The sequence below is a fragment of the Mobula hypostoma genome, chromosome 1 (genome assembly GCF_963921235.1).
Source record: "Mobula hypostoma chromosome 1, sMobHyp1.1, whole genome shotgun sequence".
Classification (NCBI taxonomy): domain Eukaryota; kingdom Metazoa; phylum Chordata; class Chondrichthyes; order Myliobatiformes; family Myliobatidae; genus Mobula; species Mobula hypostoma.
This window is the reverse complement of record NC_086097.1, coordinates 189370833-189389006: the sequence shown is the minus strand read 5'-3', so window position 1 is coordinate 189389006 and position 18174 is coordinate 189370833. Positions and strand designations below refer to the sequence as shown.

The window sequence follows — 18174 nt, the reverse complement described above, 5'->3', positions numbered from 1 at the left end:
TTACAGAGGCTGGGCATTATTGAGCCCGTTCAGTTTTCAAGGTGGGCAGCTCCCATTCTTCCAGTTTTGAAGGCAGACAAAATGGTGAGGATATGTGGGGATTATAAGCTTACGGTGAATCAGATCGCTAAGCTGGAGGAGTACCCATTGCCACGGGTGGGTGACCTGTTTGCGACCCTGTCAGGGGGTAAGCTGTTCACAAAGCTGGACATGAGCCAAGCCTACCAACAGCTGCTGCTCGACGAGGATTCAGAGGAGTACGTCACAATGAATACGCACAAGGGATCATTCAAGTACAATTGCCTGGTGTTTGGAGTGGCGTCCAGCCCTGCCATTTTCCAAAGAACAATGGACACTTTACTGCAGGGGATTCCGCACATAGCAATGTACCTTGATGATATTTTGATCACGGGGGCTACAGAGGTGGAGCATCTCGTTAATTTAGAACGGGTGCTGAAGAGGCTCTCAGACACAGGGCTGTGGTTGAAACGCGGAAAATGTGTATTCCTGGCATTGAGTGTGACTTACCTGGAACACAAGATCACAGCTGACGGGCTTTACCCTGTGGAGGACAAAGTGAGAGCTATTAAGGAGACCCCAAGCCCTAAGACCGTCACGGAACTCAGATCATTTTTGGGCATGGTGAATTATTATGGCAAGTTTCTTCCTGACCTCTCAAAGGTTTTGACCCCACTGTATAAAATGCTTCACAATGACACTAAGTGGCAGTGGGGTGAAGAGCAGGAGAAAGCTTTCAAGGAAGTGAAGGAACTCCTCCACTCAGCAAAGCTGCTTGTTCACTATGACCCAGACAAGGAGATCACCCTGGCATGCGATGCCTCGCCCTATGGAGTCCGGGCAGTTCTCTCACATGTAATGGAGGACTGTTCAGAGAAGCCTATTGGTTTTGCTTCACGTACCAGGACAGCTGCTGAGAAGGGTTATTCACAGCGAGAAAAGAAGGTCTGGCCATTGTTTTTGCGGTCAAACACTTTCATCAGTACCGTTATGGATGCGTATTTACAATTTATACAGACCATAAACCACTGATGAGCCTGTTCAGTGAGACTAGATGCGTCCCACCGCTAGCCTCAGCCAGGATACAGTGTTGGGCTCTTACATTGTCAGCCTACCGGTACACTATAGTGTACAGAGCGGGTGGGAATAATGCAAATGCTGATGCACTGAGTCGACTACCTTTACCTGAGACACCTGTTGCTACATATGTGCCTCCAGAGACTGTGTTTTCATTGGAAAGGCTGTCAGAGACACCTGTAAAGGCGACCCAGATCAGGCAGTGGACAGAGAGGGACCGAGTCCTGTCCCAAGTCAAAGTTGCTGGTGAACACAGCAGGCCAGGCAGTATCTCTAGAAAGAGGTACAGTCGACATTTCGGGCCAACACCCTTCGTCAGGACTAACTGAAAGAAGAGCTAGTAAGAGATTTGAAAGTGGGAGGGGGAGGGGGAGATCCAAAATGATAGGAGAAGACAGGAGGGGGAGAGATGGAGCCAAGAGCTGGACAGTTGATTGGCAAAAGGGATATGAGAGGATCATGGGACAGGAGACCCTGGGAGAAAGAAAAGGGGGAGGGGGGGAAACCCAGAGGATGGGCAAGGGGTATAGTGAGAGGGACAGAGGGAGGAAAATGGAGAGAGAGAAAAATAATGTGTGTATATAAATAAATAATGGATGGAGGACGAGGGGAAAGTGGGGCATTAGCGGAAGTTTGAGAAGTCAATGTTCATGTCATCAGGTTTGAGGCTACCCAGACGGAATATAAGGTGTTGTTCCTCCAGTCTGAGTGTGGCTTCATCTTTACAGTAGAGGAGGCCATGGATAGACATATCAGAATGTGAATGGAACGTGGAATTAAAATGTGTGGCCACTGGGAGATCCTACTTTCTCTGGCAGACAGAGCGTAGGTGTTCAGTGAAACGATCTCCCAGTCCGCGTCGGGTCTCGCCAATATATAGAAGGTCACATCGGGAGCAACGGACGCAGTATATCACCCTACTTTCTCCCAGGACCTCCTGTCCCATGATCCTCTCATATCCCTTTTGCCAATCACCTGTCCAGCTCTTGGCTCCATCCCTCCCCCTCCTGTCTTCTATCATTTTGGATCTCCCCCTCCCCCTCCCATTCCTGCCTGCTTGGTTGGAATCAGGCTGCCAGGTCTATTAAACTCTGACTCAGCTCTTAAGTTCATCTGGGTAGTCGTAGTCCATGGTAGACTGCCAACACTGATAACTTTGTGCTGTGGTATACAAATGCCCTGTGCGAGCCTGCCACTGCGGGTGCAGCAGACCTAATGAGTTTTGACAGACTTTCACAAAAGCCACAATTTGAGAGCAGCTAGTTAATGATTGCCCAATGGTCCTAGAATAATTTGTTTGTCCCCTTGACTTTGTTTCATCATCTCCCAGTGTCTCTTTCCTTCTTTCTCTGTGCTCCTTCCATACTCTTATCCTCATCTTCTATTTGAATGTCAGTAATGTTTCTAATTGATGGATGAGAATTATCTATCACTTGCGTTTACTTTTAAGGACAGCACTTTATTCTTCACTACCCATCACAGGATAAGACTGGTTCGAGCTATCAGCTAGAGAGTGATGAATCTGTGGAATTTATTGCCACAGGCAGCTGTGGAGGCAAAATCTTTATGTATATTTAAGGCAGAGTTTGATAGATTCTTGACTGGTCAGGGATGTAGGGAGAAAACAGGAGACGGGCTGAGAGGAAAAATGGATAAACCATAATGAAATGGCAGAGCAAAGTCGATAGGCTGTGGCCTAATTTTGCTCCAATATCTTATGGTCTTATTATCAACTACCATTCTCTTTAATTTAGATCACATTTTAGACATATTGGTATTGCAACAGTTGTGTTTGAACGGAACCTCCAACTGCCTGTGTTCTTCTGTCAGATGAAATTTTCTAATGAAAATTTTGCACCCTTTCAAACATTAATTCAGTTCTATATTTGAACGTGTCAGTTGAGAAAGTATTGAACTAGGACTTTTTTTAAACTAATATTTTATAATAGCAATACTGTTAAAAATTGCTATTTTAATTCAATGTAGGCTTTTTTCTTTGAAGTTCAGTCACAGTACTGTTTCAGTGTTCTGTATTTCAAAATTGAATGGACCTAGTGCATTTAGTGCATGTTATTTTGTTAATCCACTTAGTTTTGAATTGGAGAAACAGTTTATTGGACACATTTTCTTTTACATCTCTGTAGCTCTTAAGCTCATTTTTAACATCTGCTTTGCCTTTTTTCTGTAATGACTAAGAACAGTATCATATTCGATTATCATGAAAGTGCTTTTCGAAGGAGATATAATCAGTGGAGAAAATAATATATTTTATGACCTTGTATCATTGAAAACCAAATATTTTTAAACAGATGATTCAGTGTTTCAATTACTTTATTAATGGAGCTTTGTTGTGATTCAGTATGGAATGTGTTCAAAATATTTTCTTTCTGTGTTTCTGTAATAGCACAGTGCCTTGTCATCAAAGCCTTGATAAATGAGCCAATCTGTTGTATAATGCATTTGGGAAGCAGGGTTATTATAGGCAGTTAAATATTTATTTTACTTTAACTATTTATTATGGTTTATATTTTTTGTTGGTACTAATAAATGGTTGTAAGCATATATAAATTGGGGGAAAATTATATTTTGAAACACCCCAAAGAATAGAATTCTGAATATTTTTGTTAATTTAAAACATTTTTGTTACTTTTGTCAGCGAGATTTATATCCAAAATTACTACGAAGAAATAAATCCATTAATGTTGTCTAGCATTCTGCCTACAGAATACAGTATTGTTTAATTATTGATGCTATTTGAATATACCTCATTACACTGATAGGACATTGTTGAAAATTTATACACCAAATGAGCACTGAAAGAAAATATTTTGAACACATTCTATACGGAATAATAACAAATGTTTCACAAAAATAATTCGCAATCGCTGAATCACACTTAATAAAATAGTTGGGATTTTTGTTTTGGATATAAGAAAATGCCTATAACATTTCTTTATATGTTACATTTTTGTTTTTGAAAATGGCATTGATAATTCTATTTTTTCAAATATTGTATTATAAAGCTGCATCTGTTTAATGTATTGGAACTGATTACTCAAGTGATGCATTAACTGCATGTCAATGAGGTGAATTTTATTTAATAAGTATATTTCCTTCAATATAATATAATATTTTGATTTTTCCTCTGGGTGCATTATAGCCTACAATGTGATTCTAAAATTAGTTCAGAGTTAATGAAACCTGTTATCCTTTTGATTTTCTGTTCCATTTTAATTATAATTCCAGGCTAAAAGAGTTACTTGTGAAGGAGAAAGAAGCCAAAAGCCACTTACAAGCTTATGTTGCTGAGTTAAAAAAGAAAGTAAGAACTCTTACAGAGGAGTTAAGAAAGATGAAGTGTACTGAGGAGGAGCAACATAAAGTCCTGAAATCTCTTGAAGAGACACTTTTGAAGACTGAGACACAAAGACTTCAACAACAGACTATGGAGGTATTGATTACATAATGTGTTTTGTAAAAATAATGTCACATTTATGTGACCATTGTAGAATTGCATGAAACATCAATGATGTAATGAATCACAAAATTATAGTATAGCTAATGATCCAGCCTCCACAACCCATTGGCACAGAAAATTCTAGAGATGCACCACCACCTGCAAAAACAAATCTCTGCATCTCTGTTTTATATGACTGACCATTTATCTTGAAATAATGTGCCTCCTTGGTGTTTTTTTCCAATAGTGTAAAGCTCTCTCTATTGTGAACTTTTCTGTAAATTGTCCAATTTGCTTTATGTGCCTTTTGTCATTCTTTGTATCAAAGTGCATCATTTCACACATTTTAATCTGGAATTTCATCTACCTTTTCATTATAGAAGCTCTTGTAAAGTCTGTCTTGAGTCCAGAAATCTTTCTTATTGTTTAATATGCTTCCAAATTTTATTTTGTCAATACATTATGAAATCATATCCTTTATTATTAATGCAGTTAAACATACTGTCCTAGCATTAAGCCCTGGAAAAATATATGGCTACTGTATAGTGTGTCTTTGATATCTGGAAATAAAGATCTTTTTGCTTTTCAGCTCTTTGCCCACAACCTTATACATTACATCACAGCATTTCCTCAAGTGCTAATGTTATGAGGGTTATGAGGGTTTTTGCTTCCACCACTCCTCTAGTAGTGAATTCCACATTCCCCCTACTGTTGCAGTGGAAAAATCCTCTTTCCCTCAAATCCATGTAACAGATGCTTTTAATCTTTTAACATTCCTTTTGACCTCAAATGAAGAAAACAGGTTCTTCCTAATTAATCTATTTAGTCTCTCTTAGTTTTATGTCCCTCTGTTATAGCTGCCTGTAGCTTCCTTTGTTACAGAGATATCAAACCCTATCTAATCAATCTTCATGACTAAGGTTCACCCTATCTTCACTTCTTCAAACCCTCTCTGGTGTCATATATCAGATGTGGGTCACAATGTGTTTCTATTGTGACTCAGTGCTCTTATATTTTGTGTTCCAGTAAATAAAGAAATATATCCCTTATTCCTTCTGAACTATCTTAACTATCTGTCCTGCCTTCTAGGATCTTTGGACATGTAATTGAAAGTCCTTCTGCCTTAGACTTCTCAAACTCCTAACATGTAAGGAGCTTGGCCCTTTTGCTTTCCACAAATGCATGTCACTTTTTGTATTTCAATTCGATTTTGCCACTTTTCTGCCCCCCAGCCAAACTGCTGTTGTCTTAATTCACATTAAGACTTACTTTCTTACTTTAAAGCACATGTGCAATTTTTGTAACAATAGATATTTCATTGTTGCTTTGACATTTAAGTCTGAGTTATTCCTATATTAGATTAGATCAGATTAGATTCAACTTTATTGTCATTGTGCCGAGTACAGCTACAAAGCCAGTGAAATGCATTTAGCATCTGACCAGAAATGCAAAGGATAGTGTTATTTACAAAATAACTGCGAATAAAAGGAAGTGCTATAGCACACAAATATAAAAGTACTGAGACAATACAATGTGGATGCAATACTGCTTGGGTCTGTGATGAGAGGTTCAGCAGTGTCACAGCCTCAGGGAAGATGCTCTTCCTGTGCCTGCTGGTGCGGGAGCGAAGGCTCTTGTAGCGGCTACCGGATGGGAGGAGAGTAAAAAGTCCATGGTGAGGGTGAGATGCATCCCTGATAATGCTTTTCACCCTGCCCAGGCAGCGTTTATGGTAGATGTTCTCAATGGTGGGCAACTGGGTGCTGATAATTCGCTAGGCAGTTTTCACCACACGTTGGAGTGCTTTGCGGTCCGATACGGGACAATTGCCATACCACACTGAGATGCAGTTGATGAGTATGCTCTCAATGGTACAGCAGTAAAAGTCTGTCAGTATCCTGGGACAGAGGTGAGCTTTCTTGAAATGTGGACACCAAGGAATTTGAAGCTTGATACACGCTCCACTACAGTTCCGTTGATGTAGATGGGGACGTGAGTGTGACTCCTGGCAAGCCTGAAGTCCACAATGATCTCCTTGGTCTTTTGGGTGTTAAGGGCCAGGTTGTTGTCAGCACACCACGCGGCCAGGTGCTGGACCTCGTCCCTGTAGGCCATCTCGTCATCCCCTCTGATCAGACCAACCACCGTGGTGTCGTCTGCGAACTTGATTATGGAGTTAGAACCATGTACAGGAACGCAGTCATAGGTGAAAAGGGAGTACAGAAGAGGGCTCAGCACACAGCCTTGAGGCACGCTGGTGTTCAGGGTGAGAGTGGAGGAGGAGAGCTTGTCTAACTCAGGGGTCCCCAACCTTTTTCGTACTGCGGACCGGTTTCATATTGACAATATTCTTGCGGACCGGCCGACCGCGGGGGTGGGGGGGGTAGGGTTGCCAACGTACAAGAGTAGCAGTCAAATATACACATAAAAGTTGCTGGTGAACGCAGCAGGCCAGGCAGCATCTGTAGGAAGAGGTGCAGTCGACGTTTCAGGCCGAGACCCTTCGTCAGGACTAACTGAAGGAAGAGTGAGTAAGGGATTTGAAAGTTGGAGGGGGAGGGGGAGATCCAAAATGATAGGAGAAGACAGGAGGGGGAGGGATGGAGCCAAGAGCTGGACAGGTGATAGGCAAAAGGGATACAAGAGGATCATGGGACAGGAGGTCCGGGAAGAAAGACAAGGGGGGGGGGACCCAGAGGATGCGCAACGGGTATATTCAGAGGGACAGAGGGAGAAAAAGGAGAGTGAGGGAAAGAATGTGTGTATAAAAATAAGTAACAGATGGGGTGCGAGGGGGAGGTGGGGCATTAGCGGAAGTTAGAGAAGTCGATGTTCATGCCATCAGGTTGGAGGCTACCCAGACGGAATATAAGATGTTGTTCCTCCAACCTGAGTGTGGCTTCATCTTTACAGTAGAGGAGGCCATGGATAGACATGTCAGAATGGGAATGGGATGTGGAATTAAAATGTGTGGCCACTGGGAGATCCTGATTTCTCTGGCGGACAGAGCGTAGATGTTCCGCAAAGCGGTCTCCCAGTCTGCGTCGGGTCTCGCCAATATATAAAAGGCCACATCAGGAGCACCGGACGCAGTACATCACCCCAGTCGACTCACAGGTGAAGTGTTGCCTCACCTGGAAGGACTGTTTGGGGCCCTGAATGGTGGTAAGGGAGGAAGTGTAAGGGCATGTGTAGCACTTGTTCCGCTTACACGGATAAGTGCCAGGAGGGAGATTAGTGGGGAGGGATGGGGGGGACGAATGGACAAGGGAGTTGCGAAGGGAGCGATCCCTGCGGAATGCAGAGAGAAGTGGGGAGGGAAAGATGTGCTTAATGGTGGGATCCCGTTGGAGGTGGCGGAAGTTACGGAGAATAATATGTTGGACCCGGAGGCTGGTGGGGTGGTAGGTGAGGACCAGGGGAACCCTATTCCTAGTAGGGTGGCGGGAGGATGGAGTGAGAGCAGATGTACGTAAAATGGCGGAGATGCGTTTAAGAGCAGAGTTGATAGTGGAGGAAGGGAAGCCCCTTTCTTTAAAAAAGGAAGACATCTCCCTCGTCCTAGAATGAAAAGCCTCATCCTGAGAGCAGATGCGGCGGAGACAGAGGAATTGCGAGAAGGGGATGGCGTTTTTGCAAGAGACAGGTTGAGAAGAGGAATAGTCCAGATAGCTGTGAGAGTCAGTAGGCTTATAGTAGACGTCAGTGGATAAGCTGTCTCCAGAGACAGAGACAGGAAGATCTAGAAAGGGGAGGGAGGTGTCGGAAATGGACCAGGTAAACTTGAGGGCAGGGTGAAAGTTGGAGGCAAAGTTAATAAAGTCAACGAGTTCTGCATGCGTGCAGGAAGCAGCACCAATGCAGTCGTCGATGTAGCGAAGGAAAAGTGGGGGACAGATACCGTATACTACGCTCTGTCCGCCAGAGAAAGCAGGATCTCCCAGTGGCCACATATTTTAATTCCACATTCCATTCCTAATCTGACATGTCTATCCACGGCCTCCTCTACTGTAAAGATGAAGCCACACTCAGGTTGGAGGAACAACACCTTGTATTCCGTCTGGGTAGCCTCCAACCTGATGGCATGAACATCGACTTCTCTAACTTCCGCTAATGCCCCACCTCCCCCTCGTACCCCATCTGTTACTTATTTTTATACACACATTCTTTCTCTCACTCTCCTTTTTCTCCCTCTGTCCCTCTGAATATACCCGTTGCCCATCCTCTGGGTCCCCCCCCTTGTCTTTCTTCCCGGACCTCCTGTCCCATGATCTTCTCGTATCCCTTTTGCCTATCACCTGTCCAGCTGTTGGCTCCATCCCTCCCCCTCCTGTCTTCTCCTGTCATTTTGGATCTCCCCCTCCCCCTCCAACTTTCAAATCCCTTACTCACTCTTCCTTCAGTTAGTCCTGACGAAGGGTCTCGGCCTGAAACGTCGACTGCACCTCTTCCTAGAGATGCTGCCTGGCCTGCTGCGTTCACCAGCAACTTTTATGTGTGTTGCTTGAATTTCCAGCATCTGCAGAATTCCTGTTGTTAGCAGTCAAATACGTTGGGTTTACCCCCAGAAAGACTACAATGACCATGAAGCCTTGCGCGGGCACCAGTGCGCATGCGTAACTTGCACATGCATTTGCATGCCGATATCTTAAAAATTGTTTTTGCCGATTCTGCTGGCGGCAGCGAGGGGGTGTGTTAATCACGACCGGAATATAGGTGATAAGTGGCCAATACACTCAATTTCGTTTCTAAAAGGGTTTATCTAACGAATTTAATATTAAACACACCACATATTTTCCTCGCATGAATATAGCGATAAGACAATTATCGGGGAGGACAGGGGAGCTTGAATTGTTGAACCAACTTCCAGTAGAAGTGGTAGAGGCAGGCTCGATATAATCATTTAAAGAAAAATTGGATGGGTATATGGACAGGAAAAGAATGGAGGGTTATGGGCTGAGTGCAGCTCGGTGGGACTAGGTGAGACTAGCATTCGGCACAGACTAGAAGGGGCGAGATCGCCTGTTTCCATGCCGTAATTGTTACATGGTTATATAAGTCACTTATAATAGCATCATAACATTTTAAGTAATGTTTGGATATCAAACACACAGCGCATATTTTCCCCGTATGAACATATAAAATCATTGCAACGCACCAATATCGCTGAATCAGTGCGAGCCCTGGGCTTGTTTCCCTGCAACGAGACGGTGCCATCGAGGGGTGATGGGAGACAGCGATACTCGAAGGGGGTTCCTTATGTCCAGTCTATTCCGCAATTGAGTTTTCGTTGCATTCATTGCAGAGATATGTTGGAAATGGAAGCAACATTTTCAGTGCTTTCCTGACTATCTCTGGATATTTAGCCTTGACTTTGATCCGGAATGCCGGCAGAGATGTTATGTCAAACATACTTTCCAGCCCGCCGTCACTTGCAAGCTTGAGGAGTTGATCTCCTTCCCGCGCTGACATGGATGACGCGCGGGTAATGACCTCGCGTGTGTTCAAGCTCAACAGTAGGTGTAACAGGGAATGAGGAAAGGTGCAGCTGACTCCTATCGCCCATTCATATCGTTTCCTCGCGGCCCGGTAGCGCATGTCTTGCGGCCCGGTACCAGTCCACAGCCCGGTGGTTGGGGACCACTGGTCTAACTTATCTGATTGGGGTCTGTTAGTCAGAAAGTCCAAGGTCCAATTGCAGAGGGATGAGCTGATACCAAGCTGGCGAAGTTTGGTGATCAGCTTGGAAGAGATCACAGTACTGAATGCAACTAAAGTCAATGGACAGCATTCTGACGTAAAAGTTGGAGCTGTCTAGGTGGGTCAGGGCAGAGTGAAGTGTCACGGAGATGGTATCCTCTGTTGACCTGTTGGTGCGATAGGCAAATTGATGGGGGTCCAGGGTAGAAGGCAGACAGGATTTCAGATGTGATAGAACCAGTCTCTCAAAGCACTTTGCAGTGATGGGGGTGAGTGCAACTGGACGGAAGTCATTCAGGTCCATGGCAGTGGAATGCTTCGGCACTGGCACGATGGTGGCGATCTTGAAGCTTGTGGGGACAACTGCCTGGGCCAGGGACAGATTAAAAATGTCCGTGAAGACCCCAGCCAACTGCCCTGCACAGACTCCGAGCACACGGCCAGGTATTCCATCCAGACCAGCTGCCTTCCGTACATTCACCCTGCTCAGGGTGGCGTAAACATCGGAGGTGGAAAGTGAGAGAGGCAGTTCACCAGGTGGGAGATCCGCTTTGAGGGTGGCCCTCATATATATCACAAATAGGACAAAACAAAGTGAAATCCTACTCTACAGCAGTGGTCCCCAACCACCGGGCCGCAAAGCATGTGCAATCGGGCCGCAAAGCATGTACTATCCGCAAGGAAACGATATGATTTGGCGATATGAAATGATATGAGTCAGCTGCACCTTTCCTCATTCCTGTCACATCCACTGTTGAACTTGAATGCACGCGAGGTCATCAGTGTCCCAAGACGCAAAGGAACGGGTCTCTGACCCATTTGTGAATGTCCCCAGTCAGCACAGGAAAAAGATCAACTCCTCGAGCTTGCAAATGGTGGTGGGCTGAAAAGTATGTTTGACATAACATCTCTTCCAGCATTCTGGATCAAAGTCAAGGCTGAATATGCTGAGATAGCTACGAAAGCACTGAAAACGTTGCTTCCATTTCCAACATCATATCACTGAGAAGTGGAGTTTTCTGCAATGAATGCAACGAAAACTAAATTGCGGAATAGACTGGACATAAGGAACCCACTTCGAGTATCGCTGTCTCCCATCACCCCTCGATGGGAACATCTTGTTGCAGGAAAACAAGCCCAGGGCTCCCACTGATTCAGTGATATTGGTGTGTTGCAATGATTTTATATGTTCATATGGGGAAAATATGTGCTGTGTGTTTAATATCCAAACATTACTTAAAATGTTATGATGCTATTGACTTATAAGTGACTTATAATTCAGTGGTCCCCACCCTCCGGGCCGCAGACTGATACCGGGCCGCGAAGAATGCCGCTGTGGCCGGGACGCACCCAGCACATCTTTAAGAAAAATGCTGAAATAAACAAGCTAATTAATTAGGTGCCATCTGGCACGTAAATGTCGGCCCAGATCAGAGGCGATTGCCGATCCCAGTCATTAAACTATCAGCTACTGAATCATATTTGGAGGTAAATTGGCATTCTACCTTGGAAACCATGGATTTTTATTCTTTCAACCAATGTGACATGTTGCCAAGTGTCTTGGGATACAGCATCAGATACACAATATTCACAATCTAAATTAACCAGAATGTGAATTAAAACCTATTTAGCTCAAAAATAGATAAAATCCACTGTAATACGAAATGGTTGTTTGTTTTGCTACGCTGAGGTAGTGATAAGGGTTGTACAGGCTGATTGGGGAACCAAGTGGTTGAAGGGAAGTAGCTGTTTTTGAATCTGGTGCTGTGAGATTTCAGGCTTCTGTCTAACAGTAGCTGTGAGAAGATGGCGTAGCCCATATGGAGAGGATCTTTGATAATAGATATTACATTCTTGTAGCATTCCTCCTATTGATCCAACTGATAGTGGGCAGAGATGTGCCCGTGAAGTATTGGGCTGAGTCTACTACTGTTTGCAGCTTCTTGTGTTGCTGCGCATTTGGATAGCTATACCAAACCAAGATGCAACCAGTCAGGGCAGCATCTGTGGAGAGAGGGAAGAGTTAATGTTTCAAGTCATGGCCTTTAATCAGACTTGAGATAAGTTGGAGACCATAAGACATAGGAGCAGAATTATGTCATTTGACTCATCATATCTGCAATATTCCATCATGGCTGAATTTATCAAATTCTGGCTAAAGAAATTCCTCCTTTTCGTTGTTCGAAAGGGATGTACTTTAACCCTCAGGCCATGCAATCTGGTCCTAGACTCTCCCACTAATGGCAGCGTCTTTTCCACTTCCACATTGTCTAGGCCTATCAATATTCAATAAGTTTCAACGAGACTCCCCCCTCATTCTTCTAAATTCTAGCGAGTACAGGCCCAGAGCATCAAACACTTCTGAGCCATTAACTCTATCAACCCAGAATCATTCTCGTAAATCTCTGTGAACTCTGTCCAATGCCAGCATATAAGGGACTCAGAACTGCTCATAATACTCTGGTGTGGTCTGACCAATTCCTCATAAAACCTCAGCATTACATCCTTACTTTATATTCTTGTCCTCTTGAAATACATGCTAACATTTCATTTGTCTTTCTTATCACTGACTCAACATGGAAGTTAACCTTTAGGAACTCCTGTACAAGGACTTCCAAGAGCCTTTGCACCTTTGATTTCTGAATTTTCTCCCCATTGAGAAAATAGTCCTTATTCCTTCTTTCAAAATGCATGACTCTACACCTCCCTACACTAAATTCCATCTGTCACTTCTATGCCCACTCTCTTAATCTGTTTAAATCCTTTCACAGACTTCCTGCTTCCTCAACACCTTGCCATTTCACCTATCATTTGCAAACTTGGAAATCCATATCGTTGACATATAGTGTGAAAAGAAGTGGTACCAATACCAACCTCTGTGGTTCACCATCAGTCACTAGCAGCCAACCAGAAAAGGCCTCCTTTATTCCCACTCTTTGCTTCCTGCCAGTCAGTCGACTTTCAATTCATGTTAGTATCTTTCCTGTAATACCAGGGGCTCTTATCTTTGACTACAGGAGGACATTGACTGGACTTGTAAATGAGTGGTAGATGAGTTTGTATATATGAGTAACATATTTTAGTGCAAATTAAAATGAGGTATTTTAGCAAATGTAACATGCACCAATTTGATATGTAGCGATACAGTGAGTTAGGATCCCTTCATACAGTATCTGGGCCAAAATGAGGTGACCATTTGGAATAGAGTGATAGAGAATCACTACTGGTTTGGTTACTGGGATCACTGGCCTCCAATTCATTTTCAGAAGCATCCCACCATCATCTCCTATTTGAATGAACTACTTTAGAAAGTTTGAAATAAGTATGCTGAAGTTTGCTTTCTTTACAAGCACCAAAAACTGCAGACCTGATTGCAACAAACATATCTCTTTTAATAAAATAGTGAAACATAACACATAACACATTTAGTAGGGAAGAATAAGAGTATAGGTGCGTAAACTTCTCAATAGCAAACCATTCAAAAAGCATTTAGTCAATAAGATGCAGCAACAAAAAATAAACTGGTTCAATTGTAGCAAATGAAGCCATTGTGGATGGTAGTGCTCCAGTTGTAACAAAGCGATGCAATTTATATAAAAGATCTGTGGATGTTGGAAATGTATTCTGTTTTCTCCTCTTCACAGATGTTACTATGAAGCAGGTTAGGAGCTAAATGTGAGTCATTTATAAAGTTCTCAGTGGTACAATTTTTTATGCAATTTATTTTTTCCCTAAACTGAAAATACCCTACTTTAACTGAAAATGTCTTCAATGGTATTGTTCAATTCTCAAAAATCCATCAGCATTACAGTTTCCATATTTAAAAACAATTTCAAATATTAAAAAATCCAGCACACCATTGAGTCAAAGTTGTTTGAGAAACAGCTTAGGATGACCAAATGTATGTGGTAATTGAACTTGGGTAGTGAGAGAACCCACTTCTGATTTCCTGCTCCCCTTCAATTACCATGGGCAGCAATGATTGTCTCAGTTGTTCACAGGATCTAGGCTTGAACAGCTGGTTATGTAAAACTTCTTAATAACATTTATAGAGCACTTTTCACACAACATAGTTCAGAGTGATTTACAATGGGATAAAGTGCAAACATGAAATAAAAAAAGAAATGAAAACAAAAATGAAAATAAAAGACAAAAAGATGGTATTTAAAGCAAGATCAAATAAATAGGTTTTGGGGTGGCATTTACAAGTATCAATTGTCTGCATCACTTATTGTTTTGGCTATTAAATTCCACACTTTAGCAGAACAGTCAAAAAATTAGCTTTTGATTGTTTAAATTTAGGAGATGGCAGAAGAAGACCTTGACAGCTCAAGCAGGATTATAAAACAAAAGCGATTCTGTGACATGTTACTGTCCCAGGCCATGAGAGCTTTAAAAATAAGTAAAATAACTTTAAAATCAGTTCTAAAAGATACAGGAAGCCAATGCAGAGTAAGATCCTGGTTTTAGTTACGAGTCCAGCAGCGGCATTCTGAATGAGTTGAAGTTTGTCAATAGATTGCTTTGTAAGGCCAGTAATCTTGTTGATTCAGTATATAGACATGAATTAGCTTTACCAGCATCATGATGTGACAGAAGCAGATGCACGTGCCTTTGCAATATTGAGAGTCATAGAACACTACAGCACAGAGACAGATCCTTCAGCCCATCTGGTCTGTGATGGACTATTAATCTGCCTCGTCCCATCTATCTGCACCTAGACCATAGCCCTCCACACCTCTCACATCCATGTACCTATATAAATTTCTATTAAATGGTGCAATTGAACCTGTATCTGCTGGTAGTTCACTCCACACATTCACCACCCTCTGATGGAAGTAGTTCCCCCTCATATTCCCCTTAAACATTTCACCTATCACCATTAACCCATAACCTCTAGTTCAAGTCTCACCCAACCTCAGTGGAAAAAACCTGCTTACTTTTACTCTATTCCACATAATTTTGTATACCCCTGTCAAATCTCCTGTCGTTTTCCTATGCTGTAGGGAATAAAACCCTAACCTACAACTCAGGTCTTCAAGACTTGACAACATCCTTGTAAATTTTATCTGCTCTCTTTCAATCTTATTGATATCTTTCCAGTAGATAGAAGATCAGAACTGCACACAATAATCCAAATTAGGCTTCATCAATGTCTTATACAACTTCAACATAAGATCTCAACTCCTGTACTCAGTACTTTAATTAATGAAGGCATTGTGCCAAAAGCGCTCTTTACGATCCTATCTACCTGTGATACTACTTTCAAGAAATTATGGGTTTCTGAAGTGTAGAAATGCTGCTCTGGTCACTTTTTTATGTGGGAATTAAAGTTCAAATCTTACTTCAGGATAACAGCCAGATTTGAGGTCTATTGTCAGCACTTAAATCTACGAGAGTTAGAACTGAGACCCTGTTGGCCTCAGTGTTGAGCCTAAGGTAGCTGACAACTTTGGTAAGGGCTATCTCTGTTCTGTGGTTTGCTTTAAAATGTAACTGAAACTTTTCTAGAATATTGGTGTCATTCAGAAAGTTGTTGAGTTGGTTGAAAATTACTTCCCTTCCTGGGTAAGGTTCTTACCCAGGAAGGGAAGATTTGATATGGGCATATATTTAAGTGATACTTCTGTCAAGGTTTGGGTTTTTAAGTAGAGTTTGACAGCTACAATTTTGAAGGCATCTGGGAAAAAACAGCAGATTCAAAGGATGTGTTGGTAGACAGTTTACAATCTTACAGAATTCTGCATCGGAAATACCTGTGAATTTTAACATGGTTGTGAGATCTTTTTACGAAATTGGCTGTAGAGGTTACCAGTATCTGGAGCTATACTCTCTCTAATGGAAGTAGTTGTGTTGAATAAAAAATATTGCAAATTCCTCACATTTTGTGGCAGACGCTTGACTGTGGACATTATAGGTTGGGGCAGGGTTCAACAGCTGGTCTATAGTTGAGAACAATTTTTTTCTATTACTATTCTATGTAATATTGGAAAAATAGGCTCTTCTTGTAGAGCTATAGTAGTATTAAAGAAAGCGAGATTTTCTGTGAAAATATTACGGAGGACTTCTAGCCCATTTCTTTCCCTATTTTCTTGCGGCTACTCTGCATGATCTCTTGCAGACAGAATTGTTTAACCATGGCAACATTTAACTAAGTGATTTCTTTTTAACCCTAATTGGGCCCACTGTATTTAATATATTTGTCAAGTTGTTGTTCAAAGAACAAACCATTTCATTTAACCAACACACATCAAAGTTGCTGGTGAACGCAGCAGGCCAAGCAGCATCTATAGGAAGAGGTGCAGTCGACGTTTCAGGCCGAGACCCTTCGTCAGGACTAACTGAAGGCAGAGTGAGTAAGGGATTTGAAAGTTGGAGGGGGAGATCCAAAATGATAGGAGAAGACAGGAGGGGGAGGGATGGAGCCAAGAGCTGGACAGGTGATAGGCAAAAGGGGATACGAGAGGATCATGGGACAGGAGGTCCGGGAAGAAAGACAAGGGGGGGGGAACCCAGAGGATGGGCAAGAGGTATATTCAGAGGGACAGAGGGAGAAAAAGGAGAGTGAGAGAAAGAATGTGTGCGTAAAAATAAGTAACATGGGGTACGAGGGGGCGGTGGGACCTTAGCGGAAGTTAGAGAAGTCGATGTTCATGCCATCAGGTTGGAGGCTACCCAGACGGAATATAAGGTTGGAGGAACAACACCTTATATTCCGTCTGGGTAGCCTCCAACCTGATGGCATGAACATTGACTTCTCTAACTTCCGCTAAGGCCCCACCTCCCCCTCGTACCCCATCTGTTACTTATTTTATGCACACATTCTTTCTCTCACTCTCCTTTTTCTCCCTCTGTCCCTCTGAATGTACCTCTTGCCCATCCTCTGGGTCCCCCCCCCCTTGTCTTTCTTCCCGGACCTCCTGTCCCATGATCCTCTCGTATCCCCTTTTGCCTATCACCTGTCCAGCTCTTGGCTCTATCCCTCCCCCTCCTGTCTTGTCCTATCATTTTGGATCTCCCCCTCCCCCTCCAACTTTCAAATCCCTTACTCACTCTTCCTTCAGTTAGTCCTGACGAAGGGTCTCGGCCTGAGACGTCAACTGTACCTCTTCCTACAGATGCTGCCTGGCCTGCTGCATTCACCAGCAACTTCGATGTGTGTTGCGGAATATAAGGTGTTGTTCCTACAACCTGAGTGTGGCTTCATCTTTACAGTAGAGGAGGCCGTGGATAGACATGTCAGAATGGGAATGGGATGTGGACTTAAAATGTGTGGCCACTGGGAGATCCTGCTTTCTCTGGCAGACAGAGCGTGGATGTTCAGCAAAGCGGTCTCCCAGTCTGCGTCGGGTCTCGCCAATATATAAAAGGCCACATCAGGAGCACCGGACGCAGTATATCACCCCAGTCGACTCACAGGTGAAGTGTTGCCTCACCTGGAAGGACTGTTTGGGGCCCTGAATGGTGGTAAGGGAGGAAGTGTAAGGGCATGTGTAGCACTTGTTCCGCTTACACGGATAAGTGCCAGGAGGGAGATCAGTGGGGAGGGATGGGGGGGGACGAATGGACAAGGGAGTTGTGTAGGGAGCGATCCCTGCGGAATACGGGGGGGGGGAGGGATAGATGTGCTTAGTGGTGGGATCCCGTTGGAGGTGGCGGAAGTTACAGAGAATAATATGTTGGACCTGGAGGCTGGTGGGGTGGTAGGTGAGCACCAGGGGAACCCTATTCCTAGTGGGGTGGCGGGAGGATGGAGTGAGAGCAGATGTATGTGAAATGGGGGAGATGCGTTTAAGAGCAGAGTTGATAGTGGAGGAAGGGAAGCCCCTTTCTTTAAAAAAGGAAGACATCTCCCTCGTCCTAGAGTGAAAAGCCTCATCCTGAGAGCAGATGCGGCGGAGACGGAGGAATTGCGAGAAGGG

The 18174-nt window shown here is 43.4% G+C and overlaps 1 protein-coding gene across 2 annotated transcripts in view; it reads left to right on the top strand.

Moving 5' to 3' along the window:
* Positions 1 to 18174, top strand: part of lrrcc1 (leucine rich repeat and coiled-coil centrosomal protein 1) — a 122234-nt gene that overhangs the window by 49750 nt on the left and 54310 nt on the right. For both annotated transcript variants that reach the window (XM_063041355.1, XM_063041362.1), the window contains exon 11: positions 4342 to 4546. In XM_063041355.1, coding sequence (XP_062897425.1) covers positions 4342 to 4546 — 205 coding nt within the window. The remainder of the gene's footprint in view (positions 1 to 4341; positions 4547 to 18174) is intronic.